The sequence below is a fragment of the Mobula hypostoma genome, chromosome 16 (genome assembly GCF_963921235.1).
Source record: "Mobula hypostoma chromosome 16, sMobHyp1.1, whole genome shotgun sequence".
In the NCBI taxonomy this organism is placed as follows: domain Eukaryota; kingdom Metazoa; phylum Chordata; class Chondrichthyes; order Myliobatiformes; family Myliobatidae; genus Mobula; species Mobula hypostoma.
The window spans coordinates 37,945,825-37,971,044 of NC_086112.1; the positions used below are offsets into that span (position 1 = coordinate 37,945,825).

At 38.3% G+C, this 25,220-nt stretch overlaps 1 protein-coding gene across 4 annotated transcripts in view; it reads right to left on the reverse strand.

Annotated features, from left to right (window-relative positions):
* LOC134357338 (protein prune homolog 2-like) overlaps window positions 1-25,220 on the reverse strand; it is a 338,972-nt gene that overhangs the window by 258,298 nt on the left and 55,454 nt on the right. For all 4 annotated transcript variants that reach the window (XM_063068774.1, XM_063068772.1, XM_063068773.1 and 1 more), the window contains exons 2-5: window positions 19,388-19,492; window positions 17,137-17,339; window positions 14,260-14,444; window positions 6,652-6,810 (exon numbers count right to left, since the gene is read on the reverse strand). In XM_063068774.1, coding sequence (XP_062924844.1) covers window positions 6,652-6,810; window positions 14,260-14,444; window positions 17,137-17,339; window positions 19,388-19,492 — 652 coding nt within the window. The remainder of the gene's footprint in view (window positions 1-6,651; window positions 6,811-14,259; window positions 14,445-17,136; window positions 17,340-19,387; window positions 19,493-25,220) is intronic.

A 25,220-nucleotide genomic window follows, 5' to 3' on the forward strand; every position in this document is an offset into this window, starting at 1 on the left:
GTGTGGCACCTTGTCAAAAGCCTTCTGAAAATCCAAGTATACAACATCCATTGACTTTCCTTTGTCTCTTATTTTATTAAGGAATTCCAAAAGATTTCTCAGGCAAAATTTTTCCTGAAGGGAACCTTCTGACTTCAACTATTTTGTTATGTGCCTCCAAGTACCCAAAACCTCACCCTCAACAATGGACTCCAGCATCTTCCCAACCACTGAAGTCAAGCTAATTGGCCTATAATTTCCTTTCTTCTGCTTCCCTCCCTTTTTAAAGAAAGGAGTGACATTTACAATTTTCCAGTCCTCTGAAACCATTCCAGAGTCTAGAGATTCTTGGAAGATCATTGCTAATGCTTGAACAATCCTTTCAACTACCTCTTTCAGAACTCTGAGATGTAGTCCATCTGGTCCAGGTGACTTACCTACCTCCAGACCTTTCAGCTTTCAAAACACCTTCCCCTTAGTAATAGCAACTATACTCACTTCAACCCCATGATACTCTTGAATTTCTGGAACACTACTTGTGTCCTCCACAGTGAAGACTAATACAAAGTACTTATTAACTTTACTTGCCATTTCTTTGTCACCCATTACTACACCTCCAGCATGATCTTCCAATGGTCTGATATCCACTCCCACCTCTCTTTTACTCATCTGAAAAAAACCTGATATCTATTTTTATTTTATTGGCAAGCTTACCTTCATATTTCATCTTTTCTCTCCTCATGGCTTTTTTAATTGCCTCTGTTGGTTTTTATGAGCTTCCCAATCCTCTAATGTCACTAGTTTTTGCGATAGTACATGCCCTCTCTTTTGTCTTTCTGCTCTCTTTGACTTCTCTTGTCAGCCATGGTTGCCACATACTCCTTTTGGAATACTTCTTCATCTTTGGGATGCATCTATCCCATGCTTTTGAAATTGCTCCCAGAAAGTCCAACCATAGCTGTTTTGGCCATTATCCCCACTAGTGTCACTTGCAATCAACTCTGGCCAGCTCCTGTCTCATGCCTCTGTAATTCCATTTATTCCACTGTAATACTGATACATCTGACTTTAGCTTCTCCCTCTCACACTGCACGGTGAATTCTTTCATATTATGATCACTACCTCCTTATGTTTCCTTGACCATCAGCATGCTAATCAAATCTGGTTCATTATACAACACTCCATCTAGAATTGCCTTTCCCCTCATGGGATCAACCACAAGCTGCTCTAGAAAGTCACCCTGTAGGCATTCTACAAATTCCCTCTCTTGAGATCCAGCACCAACTTGATTTTTCCTATCTACCTACATATTGAAATCCCCTGTGACTATCATAACATTGTCCTTTTTATATGCTATCTTCCGTTGTAATTTGAATCTCACATCCTGTCTACTGTTTGGAGGCCTGTATATAACTCCCATCAGAGTCTTTCTAAACTTTCAGTTCCTTAATGCTACCCACAAGGATTCTACCTCTTCCAATCCTATGTCATCTCTTTCTAAGGATTTGATTTCATTTTTTTACCAATACAGCCAGCCCAACCCCCCTGCCTATCCTTTTGATACAACGTGTATCCTTGGGTGTTAAATTCTCAACTATGATCTTCTTTCAGCCGTGACTCAGTAATGCCCACAATGCCGTACCTGCAATCTCTAACTGCGATGTAATAATCATCTATCTTATTCCATAATCTCGTCAACTCAGAATGTAAAAGCAGTACCAAATTCATGCTTGGAAAGATCAGCTTTGACTGTTTCCAAGTAATGCTCCCAAATTCTTCCTCTGCTATATTGATGACTGTATTGGTACTATTCATGCTCCCATGCTAAGCTCATCAATTTCATCAACTTTGCCTCCATCTTCCACCATGCCCTTAAATTCACTTGGTCCATTTTTGACACCTCCCTCCCCTTTCCCAATCTCTCTGTCTTCAATCGACATCTTTTATAAACTTACTAATTCCCACAGCTTTCTCGACGACAAGTCTTCCAACCCTGACTCCTGTAAAAAATTATTATTCTCTTTTCTCAGTTCCTTTGTCTCCACCACATCTGTTCCCAGGATGAGGCTTTCCTTTCCAGGACATCAGAGACGTCCTCTTTCTTCATAGAAAGTGGTTTTCCTTCCTCCTCCATTGATGCTACCCTCATCTGCATCTCCTCCATTTCCCAGGCATTCCTGCTCATCCCATCTTATCGCTGCCTTAATAGTGATAGAGTTGCTCTTGTCCGAACTTTGACCCCATGGGTCTCTGCATCCAATATATCTTTCTCACAACTTTTGCTATCTCCCAAGAGATCCTACCACTAAACACATCTTTACCTTCCCTTCCGCGACTCTCCACTTTCCACAAGGATCGTTCCTCCTGTGATTTCCTTATCCATTCACTCCTCTCCACTAACATCCCTTCAGGCACTTATCATTGCAAGCAGCCAAAGTGCTACACCTGCCCATTCACCTCCTCATCCACCTCCATTCAGGGCCCCAAAAAGTCCTTCCAGGTGCGGCAACGTTTCACCTGCGAATCTGCCGGGTCATCCAATACTCCCGATGCAGCCTTCCACACTTTGGTGCAACCTGACATAAACTGGGGGACTGCTTCATGAAGAACCTCCACACCATCTGCCAAAAGCAGAACTTGCCCATTAACCAACATTTTAATTCTGATTCCCATTACCATTCCAATATGTCGGTCCGCGACCTCCTCTTGAGCCAAGCTGAGGCCATCCTCACGGTGGAGGAGCAACACCTTGTATTCCGTCTGGGTAGCCTCCAACCTGATGGCATGAATATTGATTTCTCCTTCCGTTTCTCACCTAATAGCTATCCTTCTTCCCCTCCCCCCACTTCTTATTCTGATGTCTTCCCCCATTCCTCTCAAGTCCTGAAGAAAGGTCTTGGCCCAGAATATCGACTGTTATTCGTTTCCATGGATGCTGCCTGACATGCTGACTTCCTCTAGCATTTTGCCTACGAGGCTTTGACAGCATTTTTTAAAAGAATAAATCCCCTGTTATTTCAAACACCAACTCAGTATGCGTTTTCAGTTTTCTCCTACACTCCCCCATGAAACTGAATCATGGAACTACAATTAACACCTTGAATGAATCGCAAACAAGGATTTAGGCCTGAAATACTTCAGCAAGTGCTGCACCATTTAACATCATTTATTGAGGATTCAGAGGGAGGAGACTGACTGCATTCATCAGAGCAGTTTGTCACAAACTGTCATGAGTCTGCTTTGTATTGAAGTAACAGTTGCCTTTTATGGCTATGTTACGTCTTTTATTTGTGGTTTCCAAAACAATCAGAAATGGGAGGTGATGGACTTGAGGCAAGGCCTACCAAATGGTAGAAGTAAAGTCACTAATAAAACCTTACAGCCACAAGAACCATTTCATTTTTACTGACTTTATTAAGCCCCTTTTTACCATCGAACAACTTCTGCTAATCTTTTCTGAAGTGAGAAACAATTCAGTTTTTCTAGATTAAAAATAAAAACTACTATAAAGATTCAACAGGTCAGGCAGCTTATGCAGAAAGACAGAGTTAACAGTTCAGGTTATTGATGCTTCCTGACCTGCTGTTGCTTCCAGCAGTTTCTGTTTTTATTGCAGATTTCCAGCATCTGCACTTCTGTGATACCCAGCCTTTCCTCGATGCCTTCTGCACCCTTCTTGTCTCTCCTCAGACTCACCACTAATTTGGAATAACTATAGCCCAATCATATGACAACTTTAGCGCAGTTCATCCTAAGTGCCCCTTAGGAATGTTATCATATAAAATGAAAAACTGCTGCCAAACTATTTCTAGTATTTTCTACTTTTCATCTAGAAAAGGTGGATTGCTTTTTCCTCATTAATAAGCCAATGAGTGCTTTAATTTCAAATCCTACATACAACTTAAAGGTGCTGTCATGAACATGATAGGCTACCGGTCATCATCAGGAGGAAATTATTTAAGCTTAACCATATCCACTTCACAACCATCTGTTCAATTGATATTCTCCTTACAGGCAAACTTCTCCCTTCCCCAACCTTTCCACAACCATTCCTTTTCTTATCCATTGACCTCAACTCACACCACAAGAGGAACACAGGAAGGAACACAGAAATAATTTAAGTATATTTACAAACGTACTACCAGGACAGACCATTCAAAGAGGTTTTGGCTGATCTGTGAGTTCAGACTAATAATGACTGTAATCCTCTTCCTGAATAAAAATATATCAGTATTGGATTTTAAAGTAACAATTGACTGAGCATCAAAAGCAATTTGCAAAAGCACTAAACAAATTTTCTTAAGAAATATCATACCGGAAATGACACTTTGTTTCTGTGTTCACTAATCCCTGACCAACTAAGTATCTCTAAAATATTCTCTTCTTATTCAGAATTTGTTTACATAGAATTGTTCTTGAAAGGACTGTCTCTAATTTTTATGATATCAGACTCCTCAGTCAATAGGAATTGAAAAAAGTGACAGGAACTATATTTTTTTAAAGGATCAATTAAAGGACCACTTCATTGTCAGCAATACTGACCAATTTCTAATGCAGTTTACACAGACTACTGGATTCCCCACAGCACCTTATCAGATTTTTGATAGCTTATACCACCACAAGCATATCATAGAGTCATAGAGCACTGGAGTACAGAAGCAATGCATGCCTGCCTGGTTTTCTGTCTACTCCCATCTCTCATCCATGTACCTATCCAGACCTCTCTTAAGTTTTACAGTCAAATCTGCATCTACCACTTCCACTGGCAGCTCATTTCACACTTGGCCCACCCTCTGAGTGAAGCAGTTCCCCCTCAGATACTCCTAAAATATTTCACCTTTCACCCTAAACCTATAACCTCTAGTTCTAGTCTCACAAAACCCCGGGGAAAAGCTTGCATATAATCACCCTTTCTATACCCTCTTTATAATTATGGATGCCTCTATGAGATCTTCCCTCATTTTTCTGCACTGCAAGGGAATAAAATCCCAACCTATTCAACCTATTCCTGTTACTCAGATCTTCAAGTCCTGGCAACATCCATATAAATTTTCTCTCCACTTTTTCAAGCTTATTGATATCTTTCCTGTAGGCAAGTGACCAGAACTGCACACAATACTCTAACTTACTCCTGCTAAGGCAACATTGACTCTAACTGACCCTATCCTGAATGCCAAGCAACTTAAACTCCTGGATCAGACTCCCTTGCTGGATTTTGTTAAAGGCCCTGCCAAGCTCGATGTAGACAATGTTCATCACCTTCCCTTCATCATCTTTCAGGGTAATCTCCACACAAAAAAAAACCCTACATCAACCACACCTATTTGTTTGAACTGCAAAGTCTGTGTCCAACTAGCTCTCACATAACTTAATTGAATTTAAATTCAAGCCATTTTCTTTTTAACATTTCAAGTGCTCTATCCCCAAACTATATACATACCCTCCCCCATCTCCCAACTTTACCAAGGAAAACTTTTGAATTAGCTTAAAGGATTTTAAATGTGATAAATTCCACTTGAAGGACTTGGAGCACATGCTGCACATTTTATTCTGAAACATTAAGGTGGCCCCACTAACACTATTTGGCATAACTCTATAGTTGCATTCTTGCATCGGTCAAATGAAGAAAATAGAATATTAAGAAGCCCTTAGTTCATCCCACTCCAGTACCTTTTGCCTTATTTGAGGCGAGCTAATACTCCAGCTTTATAAGGGACACACAGAATTCCAGGGGAAGCTGCAACTATAATCCTGCCTAATTTGCAACCTTTGGCAGATTCCAGGAGGAAATGCGCGTTTTTGCTCCCAATCCTTGAAGCATTCATTACTAATGATTTATATATTGCGTTCATAAAAGTTACCTCTAAAGTCTTCTTGCGTTTATGTTTCTGTGCTATTTTTAGTTCTTGAACATTTTAAGTGACATCTATTAGCTCAAACTACACTTATAAACTTCAGCATCATGGATGGCACTCAGGTGGTACTGCATTTTCAGATGTGCTATCTTCCAAATAAGTTAAGACTAAAACTCTTACTTATTATTCAAGTGAAAAATAATCCATTTAATTAATTTATTAAAATATGCTCTCCACAGCCATACACAGATGTAAATACCCTTTCACCTGAATTTAATGCCTGTGGTGTGCAGAAGGTGATTATCACATTTGCCTAGTTAATAACTGCTGTTACAGAGTTTCAGGGATCTGGGCACAATCCTGAATTTGGATGCTGTCATGTGGACGTTGCACATTCCTCCAGTGTCCATCTTTCCTGCTGGTGATCCAGTTTCCTCCCACATTGCAAAAAATGTTGGTAGGTTATTTGGATTTTGTAAATTGTCATTAGCATCTTTGGTGCCAACAGGTTGCACAGAATTTAGTACCAGGAAGCAGCAAATGAAAATTTCAGGTATGAGATGAATGTCTTCCTACATAGCATTATGAAACATAAAAATATATTACAGTTTCTTAATGGGAATTAATAAATGTACTCTGCCTGTTGACCATGATACTTATAACTTCATTCAACATTTTCTTGGTGTAACAGAAAATTCAATATTTAATTTATGTCTAAATCAAAACTTTACCAGTACTAATTACAGGTTTAAGGTGGGTTCCATACTTTTCTGCTCTAAGGAAATGAAATCTGCTAGAGAAAAATAGAAGTAAATACCAGAAACATCAAGTTTTGCTTGTTGCAAAGCATCAAAAAACTCTTGATGCGCAGGAGGGTCAGGAAACCTCTGTTCCAGAGCAGCGATCATTTCTTTATCTTTTAGTGTTGTTCTTCCAGCTTCAGAAGTAATGTTCATGCAGTCTAATTTTATTACACCTAACAAATAAATAATAATCACATTTTTAGAATAGCATGAATATCAATGAAATATGTTTCATTTGTAGTTTAATGAAACAGAAATTGAGTATCAACTACAATGTAAATACTGAAGTGATAACAACATTGAAATTTTAAATGAACTTATTCCACTCTTTGAAATTGCTCTGTGGGGCACCCCATCAATCATTTAATGGCTAAAAAAAAGTCCAATAATCTTCTGTACAAAAGAACCGAAAAGGAGTTATGTGGATTAGAATTAGTGCAGTGTACTTTTCCTGGACAATTTTCACACAACATGGTAGGTATATAAAGACTGGTGAAGAGAAGATTGCAGCAGCAGAGCACAGGGTCCACAATAAGCATCTAGTTAGCATACAACATCAATTGGCAGTTGTACATGCCACTCAACATACTGAATGGCATCTAGACAGTTGCCCTACAGACATATAGTGGGCCTCCTCATAATTTGCAGAAGCATGCTATATTCATGTTACGTGCACAATAGCACAGAGAGATCAGATTTCTGGTGAAACTTTCTATCACTTTAAGCAATGAAATTTTCAGGCCAATAGAACAAGTGTGTAAAGTTTAATACCGTGACCATATGCCAGCTTTCCTCTTGACACACCAATTATTTACAGTGTAATACTTACAGTTAATACATAGAGTCAAAATAAACTGAGAGACACTCCAGTTGAATGGATGCACTCTGAATTCACAAAACTGATCATAAGTTTCACATTGCATTTAATCTTATAGATCTCATTTGCAACTGTTCCATACAGGAAGGAGATAGCCTACTGATTTGGTGATATGGCAACAACCTTTCCCTCAATACAAGTGTAAGGGGTTTCTTCTTTTATGTTACGGCGAAGGCTAACAAAATGGCTTCTTTGTTATGTTATAATTAAAATGGCTTTTCTGTAATAATAACTGCTGAGAAAGTTTTCTCTCTAGCAGCTTGTTTGAGTTATAAAGAGAATTGTATTCATTTGCTAACCAATTGGGATAGATGTTATTCTTTCTTGTGTGTCTGTAAGCTATTGTTTTTGCGCTTTGAGGGAGAAGGCGTGATGGGGACAGAGAGAGGAGATGCGATGCTGTAAGCTGGCCAACGGGACGGACCCCAAGCGGGAGTCTGAGGCCCAGGGTCTTCAGCGAGGAGAGGAGGCGAAGACAGACGTGTGGAGCATCTGGTCGACCACCGTGGTTGGACCCAGGCAGTCGGAGGGGATCAAATGGTGGAAAGAAGACTCCAATAATTGAGCTCCAACTGTTGTGCATGAAGTGGTTAAACTTTGATAAGTTTGGCGCCTTTTATTTTCCTTTTATATTTTATCTCTATTAATTACGTAGTTCCAGTAAGATCTCTAAAGTGTAATCATTTAATCACGTATGGTTTGTTGTCTGTTATTTGGCGGGGTGGGGTACATCACACAGTATCCACACAAACTTGATTACCCAGTTTGGCGGGGCTGAAGGCTGCTCCCCCAGACGAAAGCGAGCTGAGTGAGCCTGAGGCTTACCAGGGGACAGCACAAGTAAAACAAAAGACCAGACCACTGACGTCAAGAAGAGGGGTGGTGTTGAGGTCAAGATGGTTGACATCACCGTTAGCCAGTACTGGTCCAACATCATAGACGCCACGGCCAAGAAAGCTCCCTAGCGCCTTTACTTCCCCAGGTCGCCAAAGAAATTTGGCACATCTCCTTCAACTCTCTCACTAATTTTTATTGATGTACCTATCTGGATGCATTATGGCTTGGTATGACAACTGTTCTGCCCATGAAAGCAAGAAACACAGAGAACGTGAACACAGTTCGGTAAGTCACAGAAACCAGCCTTCCTGCTATGGACTGTGTCAACATTGTTCACTCCCTTGATGATGCAAACAACATAATCAAAGACCTAATGGACTAGCCCATTGCAAAGCAGATATAAATGCCTGGGCACACATACTGTCAAGGCTCAATAAGAGCTTCTATCCCACTGTTACAAGACTATTGAACATTCCCCTACAGCAGTGGGCAGCGTGATAGCATAGTAGTTAGCACAACGCTTTACAGTACAGGCGACCTGGATTCAATTCCTGACTGTAAGGAGTTCGACGTTATCCCCATGATCGCGTGGGTTTCCTCTGGGTGCTCCGGGTTCCTCCCAATGTCCAAAGATATGCCAGTTGGTAGGTTAATTCATCATTGTACACTACCCATGATTAGTCTTGAGTTAAGTTGGTGAGTTGCTGCATGACATGGCTCGAAAGCCTGGAAGGGCCTGATCCACGCTGTATCTCAATAATTTTCTTTTAAAAAAGCAATAAGATGGACTTTTGACCTCACAACCCATCTCATATGGCCTTGTGCCTTATAGTGCAGCGCCAGCAGACCATCTTTGTAACTGTAATACATTATGCTGCACTGTTATTGTTTTACCTTGTGCTAGCTCAATGCACTACTGTAATGAAATGCTCTGCATAGACGATATGCTAGACAATTTTTTCATGTATGTTGGTACACATGACAATAATAAACAACTTTACCAATTTGCCCCAGAACACAACTTTAATTCTCCTTTTAGTTACTCATGAATTTTTATTTATCATGACAGAAATTTGATTCTGCCATTTTAGATCTTACACTTTTCTAAGCACTGATGATAAGGTTAAATTACTGTTTTTTCTCTTTGGAGTGAAGGAGGATGAGAAGTGACTTGATACAGGTGTGTAAGATGATAAGAAGCATTGATAGAGTGGACAGCCAGCACCTTTTTCTCAGAATGAAAATGGCGAGTACAAGAAGGCATGATTTTTAAATAATTAGAAGAAAATGGAGGGTGAATGTCAGAGGTAGTTTTTTTTTAGAAAAACACAGAGTGGTGGTCGCAATGGAACTTGCTGCACTTGAAGTGATAATATAGGCAGATACATTAGAGATATTTAAGAGCCTCTTAAATAAGGACATGGAAGAAGGAAAAATGGAAGGCGATGCAGGAGGAGATGTTAGATTGATCTTGGAGTAGGTTGAAATGCCAGCACAACATTGTGGACCAAACCAGTCTGTGCCATGCTGCAGTGTTCTATGTTAATAAACCTCGTCTCCCACCATCCCTGCAGCTTATCAAGCACTGTTATTCTCTTCTCCATTTCTAAAGAGAGGTCTCACCCTGAATTGTTAGCTCTATTTCTCTTCCTACAGACCTGCCAAGCATTTCCTACATTCTCTGGTTTATTTTAGAGCTCCAGTATCAGAGGAGATTTGATTTTTCTTTGGATTATGGTGAATAACACCAACGTTGATTACGTAAACATGAGGAATTCTGCAGATGCTGGAAATTCAAGCAACACACATCAAAGTTGCTGAGTCTTGATGAAGGGTCTCGGCCCAAAGTGTCGACTGTACCTCTTCCTAGAGATGCTGCCTGGCCTGCTGTGTTCACCAGCAACTTCGATGTGTGTTGCCCAACGTTGATTAGATGCATGCAAGAGTAGGAAGTAAGAGCACAGGTTGCTATGCATAGCTTCAAGGCATACTTATGAAAGTGCTATTGTAGTTACAAATATAAATGAGACAAAACTGGACACTAACCAAATCTTAATGACTCACTGGTCATAGGAAAGTGTTCCACGCAAATGTTATTCACCAAAATGTAGATTAAAATAGAGTCTGCAAGATGATTATGTCTACCAAGATAACGTGTTGAATACTTGAGATGTGTTCCTCACTGATACAGATTACATTCTGAACTCTGGAATGTTTGATGGGGGTATGAGTTTTCACTTAACAGAACTGAAGCATTATGGCAGCACACAGACTCACTTACACAATATTGCAGATATAGCAATACAATAAGCTGAACAAGCAGAAGCTCAAACAAAAGATCAGAGAACATAAGCAATTCCTCCCTCCATGAAATGGAGCTTAATTGGTACATTTCTATTTCATTCATCAGAAAGTTTTAATTCAGTTTCTTGTGTTGAGTCCATAGATTCCACCATTCCCAATTGATTTCATATACATTTTAGGATTTGAGTACATAACTTCAGTCTGACATTCCATATCGATTTGGTCCTCAAGAACTACACCATTGCTACATTACATCATTCAGCTGAGATACCAAAGAGAGGTCATACCAAGAAAGAGTAACACATGAGACTGCACAAGTAGAAAGAAGCATAAGGCTTTTAGACATTCCCGATAGAGGATGGCGAGGAAAAAGACCAGACATCCAGAGCAAAGTGGTTGGAGCCAGGGAATTAGAAGTTCTTCAAATGATGGAGACATATGAGGTGTCCTCGATGTAGATTGGAAGGGACTGGATAAAGGAAGACAAGATGGAGTCAAGGTACATGAAGGTAATTATTATGGTCACATCAACTCAGCTGTCAATATTAGAAGATGAAGTGAATTCTACTGCTGGTCAGAAAAATAAACTTCTCTCGCCCAAAAGGTAGACAGATTGATCTGTCTCATCACAATTTAAAGACATGGTTGGTGCAATGTGACAGTAATAATTACCTATGATTTTGGATCACTACTAAGCTTTGTCCAGAACTTATCCATGCTGCCTCCAATTGTACCTATCTTCAATGTCACTTCTACAACTCCTGCTCCAGGGTGACTTTGGCTGAGCAATACAGGATTCTTTGGTGCAAGGGACTGCTCTATATTCTGATCCTTAGAGATCAGCAAGCAATGTTGCACCAAACCTTTTTCTCAATTCTCTACATTAGAATGCTATACCTTTCCCTCCAGAAAAATCCTAACCTCCTGTATACTTCAGAGACATGGAAATCAACACAGACCTAATCTGAATTCAATACATTTTGGAGAATTATTGTAATACAGGTGTCCCCCGCTCTTTGAATGTTCGCTTTACGAAACCTCGCTGTTACGAAAGACCTACATTAATTATCTGTTTTCGCTAACAGAAGGTGTTTTCACTGTTATGAGAAAAGGCAGCGCGCGCCCCGAGCAGCCAAGCTCCTCCCCCGGAACTGCATTCTACCGGCATTGCTCAAACACATGCCTGTGAGCATCTGTGCTTTATGTCGATTTATTTTGAGCATCCATTAGCAAGATGAGTTCTAAGGTATCAGAAAAGCCTAAAAGAGCTCGTAAGGGTGTTACACTTAGCGTAAAACTAGACGAAGTAAGGACAAAGTAAGTTTGGCTTGTGGAAGTTAACGAAGATGATGTTGAAGAGGCTTTGGCATCCCATGATCAAGAGCTGATGCAATTGGAAAAGGAAAGGATAACAATAGAAACCGAATGCAGTAGCGAACAGACCGAAAGTGAAGTCATCCAGGAACTGAACGTGAAGCAACTGCGTGAGATTTTTACTGCAATTGACAACAATGATTGCAGAAAAGTACAACTTTAATTTTGATACGGTACGTGGGTTTAGGGCATATTTGTAGGATGATTTGAGTGCTTACAAAGAACTGTATGATAGAAAAATGCGCGAGGCTAAGCAGTCAAGCATACTGTCGTTTTTCAAGCCTTCCACATCAGCCATAGCAGACGACAAAACTCGACCTTCGACATCGAGGCAGGCAGACATAGAAGAGGATGACCTGCCTGCCCTGATGGAAACAGACAACGATGAAATGACACCTCAGTGTCCCACCACCCCAACCTCCGACGACTCAGTCTAACACACCATCATCAGTGTGCTCACTGTCTTCCCAATTCCGGTAAGTGATACTACACTGTATATGCATTATTTCTACTTTATATAGGCTGTGTATTTTTATGTGTTATTTGGTATGATTTGCAGCTTCATAGCTGAAAGGTTACAGGAGTGAGTGTTTCTGCCGAGAGCGCCTGCTCCGAGTCTCTGCCGAGAGCGCTTGCATGAGATTTTCACTGCGCTAGACAGTGCTTCAATGATTGTAGAAAAGTATTTCTTCTTTATATAGGCTTTATATATCATATCATTCCTGCTTTTACTATATGTTACTGTTATTTTAGGTTTTGTGTTATTTGGCATGTTTTTGTAGGTTATTTTTTGGGTCTGGGTACGCTCAAAAATGTTTCCCATATTAATAAATGGTAATTGCTTATTCACTTTACGACATTCCGGCTTACGAACCGTTTCATAGGAACGCTCTACTTTCGGATAGCGGGGGAAACCTGTACTGTGTTTGCAGGATGGGAGAACCATGTAACTGTCATTGTCATGATCCCTGTCTCTTGCAAAGGTTCAAGATAAGGATTTGATTTCAACTGGGCATTTGGCAGTGAAGCTGCATGGACTGCACAGCCGTAACATCACCAGTGACATTATCAATAGTGATAAAGATCCATACAGATCAGTCATGCAAAATTTGAATACTTGAGTTGTCATTTTCCTGTCCGGAACTGAACAAATTAAGAATATGGAGAGGAAAATATGACTGAATTAATTCTTTGCTGCATTATTCCTACATTTTTTTTGACACCAATTCTGGGCAATATAACACCAGTTAATTCACTACTGTTTGGTGAGGCTTAAAGCCTACTTCTGAAAAATCCGCGTTTTCAAGTTTTGTCCATTTTTTAATACCCTTCAGTGATCTATTTAATGAGTAGAAGTTCAAGGAGCCAAAAATTCCAGTCAGAGCTGAGACTAGAATAAATGCAGGGGCAAAATTCACCATAAATTTTTTAAAAAATCTTTACTGTACTTCTCAGATGCAAGTCCTGAAATGGCTAAACTATTTATGACTATTCCACTTCAAGTGAAATGATATAAAGTTTGCTTGCTACTGTGTCACTTTTGGTTTTCAATGAATAGTTATTTTTCCTCAAAGTACTGTAGTTTATCATTTCATCCAGATTTATTATTGTCCCCTGCTAACCTTTCATCATCTAGAAGCAACAAAAAATATACTTTCCTCCATACACTTTAGGGTTGGAGACGTTCTTAAGCAGTAATTATATCCTTGAAGATCAGTAAAATTTAAATATATTTTCTGCTATGCAGCACATTTTCATGTGTTTTTTTTTCTGGTAAATGGTTCACAGTACCTTCTTTCTAGCTTATTACTTTCTGCAGTTTGTATCGGCAAAAATAGCAAAACAGTGCACTCTAATGGACAGCAGGGAATTAATGTCAGCATCTCTTATTTCTGCATGAACACACGCCAGGAGGATATGACAGTGTTTACTTCGTCATTGTATCTCATTACAAATTCCAGGCCATAACTCCACATGCATGCATCTCCCCAAGGAGTATCCTGAAGAAGGGTTTCAGCCAGAAAGATCGACTACTTATTCATAGATGCTACCTGACCTGCTGAGTTCCACCAGCATTTTGTGTGTGTTACTTTGAATTTCCAGCATCTGCAGAATTTCTCACGATTATATATTTTGATTTATCGTTGTGTAAATAATTCCTATGCCCTTAACCCTCAAGTCATGTGAGTGATCAAGTACTTTCCTGCTAATCAAAAATGAACACTCTTACCTTTCAGAAGATGTGCTAAATGCTGGTTTAGCAGATCTGGAGCTCCTTGGAGAATTTCAGAAACTATTAGTGTGATACAGGATCCCACTGGCTCCAGAACAATTTCACAATGATCATAATGTATTCGCTCTTGTTCATGATAGTCAATTATTTTGACAACAGCTGTATCAAGTGCTTTGTCATCACTAAAAGACAATAAGACACCAGGTGTAGTTTTATGTTGACCATAATATCTGGTACACACTTTTGCTTAATTGGTTAATGCACGCTATTAGGAGAATTGCAACATTTAAAAAAACATATTCAGAACATACCGAGTAACTCAGTAAAACTGTTGTTCCAGTCAATAGTGGAAGAGATTGAAGAGCAACTCACCTGTCTTAGCAATGTACCATGAACTGAATTTTCCAAAATGCATTACAGTATAACAAGTCTTTGGATTCAAATGCACCATAAAACTGAATTTGCTCTACAGTTGTAATCTATTATATTTTTAACAATTTAATACAAATATTGAAACACATTAAACTGGCACCCCAAAATTTGGGGACTATTGGTTGAGACCATCCTTTCAGTTGCAGATAACAACTTAGATCACTGAAGTGAAATTAATTAGTGCTGTCTGGTACCAATGTACCACTTTTCCTCAAGCCTGTATCAGACCACAAATTTAAAATATTGTTGGATGTTAATACAAATGTAAAGCATTTCAGGTAAACAAGCTATTAGCTAGGTTCTATATTTCTCTTTCTCAATACTTTGCATGATTATTTGATATTTAACTCACCATAAAAGTTAAATTACATATAGCCCCACACAGTGTAAAGCTTAAGTTTATGAAAATGACTGGTCATTAAATGTAGATGGTCCGTAAGAGTTTAGCAGCTACAGTAGTATATTTGATAACAATAATTTGTGTAAAAAAGGAATGAAGCAATATATTCTATCTCATAATTTATTCAAAAATACAATGATACAGTACTTAAGAAATAAAACAACAGTTAGGTTATCAATAACTTAGTAATCAAGATAATGGGTAGCATCCCAATGTGAACATCTTACTCGAGGATGTTCAACTTAAAAACAATGTATAAGCTCTTCCATTTTATAATATGTATTTTTTAATTTTACTTTTTCAACCTATATTGTTCCTCATGACACCACACTTTCACCTTTGTGTAAAAAGGTGAAGTAATCTGGTCATTAATTTCTGCAAAATTACTCTCAGTATCACATGATTATGACCAGGAGAGTAAACCAAAGAATGAAAATCATAAAACCAAAGAACCTAAAAACAAGATTTTTGAAACATCTAATATTCCAACTCTACAACCACCAGACCACGTGAAAAATGACGAAAAGTTTTGCAATAAGAACAAACATATATTCAATTCACAGTTGACATAACAACAAATCAAATAAAGAAAAACTTGAATGTCATAAATGGTAGCATAAACAGAGAAATAATGGCATTTTTGTTTTCTGTTTTAGAGCATAGTCCCCTGCATAATAAAACAAAAGAATTTGACAAAAAAAAGTAACATCTATGGAAATTGACACATTAGGAGAATATGTAAACATCATACACAGATAGTGCCAGAGATCAAGACTTAATCTGAGTCATTGGAACTGTGAGGCAATACCTTTCCTAGCCAATATGATTCTTCCATACACACAGTCCCTCAATATGATCAAGGCAGGGAAATTGCATTTGGAATTTAATCTAGACAAGTGTGAGGTTTTGCACGTTAGGACTACAGACCTAACAGGAAAGCACACAGTAAATGACTGGACCTTTAGGAAAATTCACATACAGAAGGATGTTGAGCAGTAAGCCCTTAACTCCCTGAAAGTGACGATACAAGTAGAGAGGTAAAAGCATATGGCATTCTTGCTTCAGTTGAATATAAAAGTAGGAAAGTCCTGCTGCAGCTGTATAAAACTTTAGTTAGGCCACATTTGAAGTGTTGTATGTAGCTCTTGTCACCACATTAAAGGAAATATGGCTTTGGTTCACCAGGATGTCACCTGGATTATATACTGCTAGTGATACAGCAAAGTTAGACAAACTAGACAAAGTTAGTCTAAGGGGTAATATGACAGAAATATACATGATTATGGGAAGCACATAGATTGGGTAGATAGTCATAGTTAGGAACATCAAAAGAATCAACAGTGCATACCTGAATAAGCATGACTTCTTACCATGTTAAAAATGCTTTATTCCTGAACAGTTGAATAACAAAATTACAAAAGTGTATTTGCTTGAAACTTTAACCAAGATTTGAATAATCCCTTCTCCTTTAATTCAAAGTCAAACCTCAACAGTTCCATGAAGCCCCTCATAATACTTTTTGATAAAGACACTTAAATTTAAAGCCTACTTGATATTTATTCTAAAAATATAAAGTAGTCCTTTTAAATCCACCCTCTTTAATGCCAGTTCAACTTCAAATATTTTTTTTAAATGTATACTTTTTACAGAAGTCTCTGTCAATGATTGCAAAGGTTTTAATTTTTAAGTGTCACTACTGTGAAACAACAAGTATGGTACAAATTATAGAACTTACATTGGACAATGTGCTTCTCATCTTGGAATATGAATGCAATGGGTATGGTCATTACCTTTGTCTGAAGATAAGTGGATTAAAAAATAAATGGAACCCAGCAGGAATAGTTCCCAGATGTACTTAACATTCTCAGACCTTCAGTTCATTGCGAATCTCGCCCTTTATTTTAAATTGAAGGGTCACTATTTCTGCCCAATAGCAGAAAATGATTGTAGAAAATTTAAAACCTAACAATACTATAAGAAATCATGTCATTAAAATTAAATAGCATTTCAATACTTAGAAAGTGAAATTTGGAATAATGTACCTTGTCAGCCGATTATGATCAACAAGTGTTAAAGCCAGTTTCCCTTCCCTGTTCAACATGTGGAGGTCAATATCATCTCTGCATATTAAAGAAGATTCAGAGATATTCAGCTGTTGTAAAATGGAAACAACTTCACTGCGAAGTGGAAATTCTGATTTTTCTATATTCAGCACTGGCACATAAAGATGATCTGTTGGATGGGTCTGAAGAGAAACAATTAATTTAGTTGGAACAATATTTTATTTCTAAGATAAATTAGAATATATCTTCATACATTGAGTTTCAAATTAAATCCCTCAACCCAGTAGAACCACATTTTAAAAATACATCCTCATGAAATTTATAACCTTTCATGTAATAATAGAAAAAACTAAAATTCATAACATCCCATCAATAAATTTTCTTCAACATTCAGTTTCACCACAATTCTTTAATAACATGGAGAATCAACTATAACATGCATGAACATTTGCAGATCTTTTCAACTGGTACTTTGGGTATATACTTTCATGTGTTGTACGTGTTCATATCAGGAATTTGACCTAGAATGGCAGCACCCACGAAATAACCACGGGATAATATAATCATATGCTGCACACTGGCTTTTGTATGTAATTCCTAGATGGAAAGGAAATGAATGGGATCACTATCTGACAAAGTTTTATGTAGCATCCACCTAACTTGGAACAGATATTGAAAAACAAGGAAAATCAGAATTGGATTTATTATCACTTATATGTACAGTGAAACTTCTTGTTTTGCAGCAGCATAAAAAAGTGCCATGATATAATTACATAACCGCTCACTATACATGACACGCAGCCAAAGCAAGCACGTTTCAACCTGCTCCACATATACTGCTAGTGTGTGGAAAAACTTTTAGTGTTTAAATTCTATAGTAGCTTACCACATTTCTTTGTGTGTCAGAAGAACACGTATCTAAATACTGGGGCAAGAAATAGCCAAAAACCCTTGGTTACAGCTAAATGCACATTTGTTACCAATGTCCATAAGACCCCACATACACATAATCCATAGTTCCGACCCTTCTCATCTCCTCCTCCACTACTCTAACTCTGCCTATGGAGATACAAGTTAGTAATCAATATCTATTGAATTCAGATTCCCGCAGCTATCATGACACACTCTACTCCTACAACACAAACAACAGGAATTCTGCAGATGCTGGAAATTCAAGCAACACACATCAAAGTTGCTGGTGAATGCAGCAGGCCGGGCAGCATCTCTAGGAAGAGGTACAGTCGACGTTTCGGGCCGAGACTCTTCGTCAGGACTCTACTCTTCTCCTACCCTGCTTCTTGTAAGGACTTCATTCCATTCACCCACTTTCTACAGTGCTGTCACATCAATTCTGATGTCAACACATTCCACACGAATGCTTCGTAAATATCTTCCTCTTTCTTTAACTGCAGCTCCCCTTGCACCATATTTAGGCAGAGCTCTCAAACTCTCAAAGTTATTTGTTCCATGTCCTTATTTCTATTTTCATCCCAACTCCTCTCACCTAGAGCAAAGATCAAGTTTCTCTTGTCCTCGCCTTCTGTCTCACCAGCTTCCACACTCAATAATCATCCTCCATAATTTCCACCAACTTCAAACGTATGCTACTACCAGACATATGTATATTCCCCTCACGTTCAGCATTCTGAAGGGTCAATTCTTCCATGTCATCTCCAGCAACATTCACTTCCCTCCTGATGAAACACCTTTCTGTGTAACTACAGGAGATGCAACCCTTGCCCTTTTACTTCTTCCTTCCCACCATCCACAATCTAAGACAGAGGGTTTGTAACAGTTTTTCAATGTCTGTGAAATATAATGACTACAAATTGCTCTGAATCATTAAAGAAATAAAAAGGTTAACATTTTAAAAATTAAAAATTTAAAGTGCAAAATACTAAGTGAATAGTTTATCTTTCCACCAATACAAAATCTGAGTGGGACGGTGTTGCAAAGGCAGTGTACCCAATGTAGTGCCCAAAGGCAGTGTACCCAATGGTGTTGCAAAGGCAGTGTACCCAATATATCCTGGATTCTCACTTGCTCTGCAGCAGCAGACAAGGGTGACAGATGTGCCACCACTTCTCACCAAGTTCATCCTGGACTGATACAGTACTGTATATACAAATCAGGCTGATCTTATCGATGATAGATAGATGAAAACTGCTGGTTCACTGACTTTTTGAGTTACAGAAAACATGCACTTGAAGGCTTCCCTTTATTCAAGTACCTTATAAAGGAAGTAAGCGTAGACTAAGGTTGAAACAGCAGAGTCCAGACCACATTCTCTGTCGCCAAGTACAGCATGAACTCTGGGTAGCTCATTTCTTTTAATCTGTAAGGAAAGTATTAGCATATTAAGCCAATACAAACAAGTATATACACATTAGAAAATGCATTTTGCATAATGGGCTTTTCAATTGAATGATTAATTAACGTATTTGGCAGAGGTCAGATAAATATTTACCATTTACAAGTACTGTAATATGAGCAAAGGATGGAGAGAACAAATATATTTTATTTGTTTCAGCAATTTTATTCAGCAATCTAAAAGCCCCAATGAAAAATTGATGTTTTATGTCATGGAAAATCACATATATCATCTAGGGCAGGTCTATGATATGCTGGAGTAAATCACTTACAATTAAAGTATATGGTGTAACCAATAAACTGATAGAAATACATATTTTGGTAACTTCATATTTTCATCTTTTGAGACGCACAGTTCAATGGGAGATGTCTTGCTGTGTTAAGACTTCTAGGCTTGTTTTCTGATCATGCAAGTATCTTATTCATGCTAATAGAAGACTGAAGAAAAGTATTCACATAGCTTCACAATTAAAAAAAGCTATCACTGACTCTTACCCCAGTTTTGTTTTATACCTCTCAAAGCCAACAAGACAAACATCCCATGGTTCAGATCCCAACAAGCCACTTAGAGAATATTAAGTTTAAAATGTGAAATTTTTAAAAGCTAATCAACTTTTAAAAATCACCACCCAGTTTACTAATGTGACCATCAGGAGAATATATCTGCCCTCCTTACCTTGACTTACAATATGAAACTCCAGGTCCACCAATATGATTGACATAGAAACACCAACAACTTGATTCAAGGAGCATCAGGTATAGAGAATAAATGCTGGCCTTGCCAATGATGCCCAGATTAAATATCTACCTATTTTTAAGAACTCTGATGTCTCTACATTTACTTGATCCATTATGTGCATGATGACCTTCATTGACCCCTACTTCAAAGAAGATATGCAATTTCAAATATGGGATAATTCACAACTGAGCAAAACTTTCAAAAACTGTTCAAACTAGACATTTAATTAACCTTTGTATAATTTCCAAGTTTATCAATGGGGATAATTAATCAGTTACTTGCCTTAAGTATTTACACCCAGTGGCCACTTTCTGAGGTACTCCCGCTCATTAATGCAAATTTCTAATCAGCTAATCATAGGGAAGCAACTCAATGCATAAAAACATGCAACATGGTCAAGAGCAAACAACAGGAATTCTGCAGATGCTGGAAATTCAAGCAACACACATCAAAGTTGCTGGTGAACGCAGCAGGCCAGGCAGCATCTGTAGGAAGAGGTGCAGTCGACGTTTCAGGCCGAGACCCTTTGTCAGACGTTTCAGGCCGATACCCTTCGTCAAGGGTCTCGGCCTGAAACGTCGACTGCACCTCTTCCTACAGATGCTGCCTGGCCTGCTGCGTTCACCAGCAACTTTGATGTGTGTGACATGGTCAAGAGGTTTAGTTGTTCAGACCAAACATCAAAATAGTGAAGAAATGTGATCTAAGTGACTGACTGTAGAATGACTGTTGGTGCCAGACAGGGTGGTTTGAATATTTCAGAAACTGCTGATCTCCTGGGATTTTCTCGCACAACAGTCTCTAGTTTATAAAGAATGGAGAGAAAAGAAAAAAAAACAACATTTAGCGAGCAGCAGTTATGTGGACAAAATGCCTTGATAATGTTAGAGGAGAATGACCAGACTGATTCAAGCTGACATGAAGTCAACAGTAACTCAAATAATAATACATTTCAAGAGTGGTGCGCCAAAGAGCATCTCTGAATGCACATGTCAAACCTTGACGCGGATGGGCTACGGCAGCAGAAGACTATGACCTTACAGAAATACACAAAATGGCCATTTTACTAGGTACAGGAGGTAATGAATAAGTAGCCACCGAGCGTATTTTACATACTAAATAACCTCCAGTTGCTGCACATGTGTATATCAACATGTATTTTTGTGGAAAACTTTTAAGCATCTCTATCAGTATATGACACAAATATGTTGGGAGGATGTTGAGGGGCAGGTGCACTAAGGGAGTCAGGAAGAAGCACATTGCAATTAGTTTCTCAGGCACATTCCTCCAATATAACTCCAAATTAATTGTATATCTATAAGGTCAGGGGAAATTATGTTGCTAATATATAAGGCTGAAGTACCAACTTTAAGCCTTACCCAATTACATAAGCCAATATCACAGCACAGGTACAACACAGAAAATTTTATCACAATAATAAGTTAACTGATTTGATATCAATCTGCTGTCATCTAACAAATAAAGTATGCCAGGCTCACAACCATTAGAGAGTCATCTAATCCTGAAATAACATCAGAAAATGATAGTAAGTCTCTGCAGGTCAGACACCATCTGGGAGAGAAACAGTTAATGTTTCAGGTTAATAGCCCTTAATCCGATTCTGATGCGCTCTTAACAATGTTTCCCCTCTACAGATGGTTCTTCTTTTTACAGCATTTTCTGTTTTCCCCAAGATTTCCAGCAAATGCAGTTTCTTTTTATTTTTCATTTACATCAGGTTATTAATAAATTACAGCATGAAATAATAATTGTAAAGGATGTTTTCATGAAATTAGATCTCCAACATAAAATGTAAAAGCTCAAAGCAACTCAGTTACAAGATACATCCAGAATATTGATTGTGAATTATATTTTAGTTGTTTCATTGGTACTATTGCCTTGAAACTAAATCCAAAATACCCTTAATAGTTTAGGGATTGAGGAGTATGCCAGATAGTAAATGATAACAGAGCAAATATCATGATCAGCTTTGATAGTGATTAATAAATTTCATTAGAATTTTACATGCAACATTTTCAAATGTTTAAGGCAACCATGAGACAACACTAACAACAGGAATTCTGCAGATGCTGGAAATTCAAGCAACACACATCAAAGTTGCTGGTGAACGCAGCAGGCCAGGCAGCATCTGTAGGAAGAGGTGCAGTCGACGTTTCAGGCCGAGACCCTTCGTCAGGACTAACTGAAGGAAGAGTGAGTAAGGGATTTGAAAGTTGGAGGGGGAGGGGGAGATCCAAAATGATAGGAGAAGACAGGAGGGGGAGTGATAGAGCAAAGAGCTGGACAGGTGATAGGGAAAAGGGGATACGAGAGGATCATGGGACAGAAGGTCTGGGAAGAAAGACAAGGAAGGGGGGGGACTCAGAGGATGGGCAAGGGGTATATTCAGAGGGACAGAGGGAGAAAAAGGAGAGTGAGAGAAAGAATGTGTGCATAAAAATAAGTAACAGATGGGGTACGAGGGGGAGGTGGGGCCTTAGCGGAAGTTAGAGAAGTCGATGTTCATGCCATCAGGTTGGAGGCTACCCAGACGGAATATAAGGTGTTGTTCCTCCAACCTGAGTGTGGCTTCATCTTTACAGTAGAGGAGGCCGTGGATAGACATGTCAGAATGGGAATGGGATGTGGAATTAAAATGTGTGGCCACTGGGAGATCCTGCTTTCTCTGGTGGACGGAGCGTAGATGTTCGGCAAAGCGGTCTCCCAGTCTGCGTTGGAGACAACACTACCCAATTTAAATAACTGAAACCAATACTAAAGTAATCTTACTGAAAAATGAGCTTTTTTTTAAAGCCTTGTAAAAGGCTTGGTTAATAGCTTGCTTGCAGAGATTATGAAGTCTTATATGGCCACAGTGCTGTTGAGCTGATAGAAATGTTTTGCTTTGGGGAATAGAACATTCACTGCACTAACTCGAAAATGGGCAAGACAAGAATTTAGACTCAATATGGTATCGTACAACCCTCCACTGGCTGGAGTGACATAGTATTAATACACACTGAACTTTCACAAGACTGACTTTTTGAAGAAATGTCATTCATCAAAATCATCTAATTTGGATTCAGACAGGTGTCTCAGTAATATGGTGCAATGTGGAGCTAGGTGCTTTGCAAACAATCTGGGCAGCAGGCCAAGGTACTATGCTTACTTGAGCAATTTGTATCAGCAGTTTGAAGTGGGAAAGACTAACAACCTTTAATTATTTATAAAGGGTTCACCTTCTTGTAGATCCTATAAACTTTGACATGTTACTTCAGTTCTACTTCAGTTTGAGTGTAGCACTGGGGTTGAATACATACGATTTTGTATAGGTTAATTTTAGGACAGCTTAGCAACATTTAGAATTGCAATCATTTTAGAATATAAATATAATATATTTAAATGAGTGACCCTTAAAAACAGTTTTTAATTTTGATGTATTTCTTATATACTTGATTTTGCTAGGCTTAAATGCAACTCATTTTCTGCCTTGTGTGTTCTTAACATTAACTCCTTGATATTTAATTATAACATGCATTACTTTCAACAAATATTTTAAATGCAGTAATGGTAAAAGGTCTTCTTCAATTGTTCAAGTTCAAAGAATTACTAATTATTACCTCCTTTCATTTGTGCTGAACTGGTTTGCAATATGTTTTGCTGCATATCTTTTCAAAAAGGTAGGTATTTCAAATTTGCCACATAGTTTCCACTGTACAGCATTTTCCACTGACTTCAAAAATAACTTATAGCAGTCCTTGTGGCACTATCTCTTGCAAGAGCTTTCCTTTCCCAATGCAACCCACCATCAATGTCCAGAGCCAATTTTATGTCAAGGTATTTTAGAATTCCAGTCAGGAAAGCAGGAAGGTAGATCAAGCACCAAGTGTCATCAGAATTTTAAGTAAAACTTGGAGTATACAAATGGTTAAAGTAGATGCTAAAATGGCACAAACTTTTAAAACATGCAGGTTTGGGAGCAGACAAAAAGTAATTACTAAAGGAGACCCTATCACACACTGCAAGTCGCATTGATTTCCACACCAATCAATCAAGAAAACTTCATGGCCTAAACTCTCATATGGAACGGAGAGGCATTTTTCAGCATCAGTAACTACCATCATTCACAAGCTTCAACTGTGCAAATAACACCAAATTATGTAAAGAAATTGAATTATTATTGTGTAGATTCATTATTATCAAGTATGACTTGCAGCAAATCTGTGGAGATGCATTATACATGCAGAAAATTATTAACCTAAACTGAATTCAATTAAAATGTACTTGTGAACAAATCATTGCATAACATGACGCAACTTTTCAAGGTTTAAGGTTCAAGATACATTTATTATCAAGGTATATATGCAGTATACAACTCTGAGATACATCTTCTCCAGATAGCCACAAAACAAAGAAAACCATGGAAACCAACAAAGAATGTCAATCTCCCCCTGCACGTGCAAAAAAAAACTAAATTACCCATAATTGATTTTAACCTTGTGTCGTCAATGTCTTTACAAATAAAACTATCTCCAAACTTTTTCCTGATTTAAATGGTCTCTGTGGAGCTGTTACTGACCTTCAGTATTGTAAATGTTTCACTATTAAAAATCATGTCAGGGTGGATTGTTTAATGGAATTCACAGAGTGACGTTTTCCTTCTGAGAGGAGACTTTTTATGTACTGGTGTCTTCCTTTTCACTGCAATATGTTAGTTTAAATTATAATCATATTTGTTGAACAACATCAGCATTGAGCAATCTGAATGACAGCGAATTCTGAAGGTCAAACAGAGTTTCGACAGGTGCCATAGATTTTCTAGTAGTTAACACTAAATAAAGAAATCTAAACCAAATTAGGAAAACTGATCAGAACTGCAATGAAGCTGATCAAGTAAAATACGTTAGCTAAGAGCAGAGAAAATGTTATTTCTTCCATTCATTTGTTTCAAATA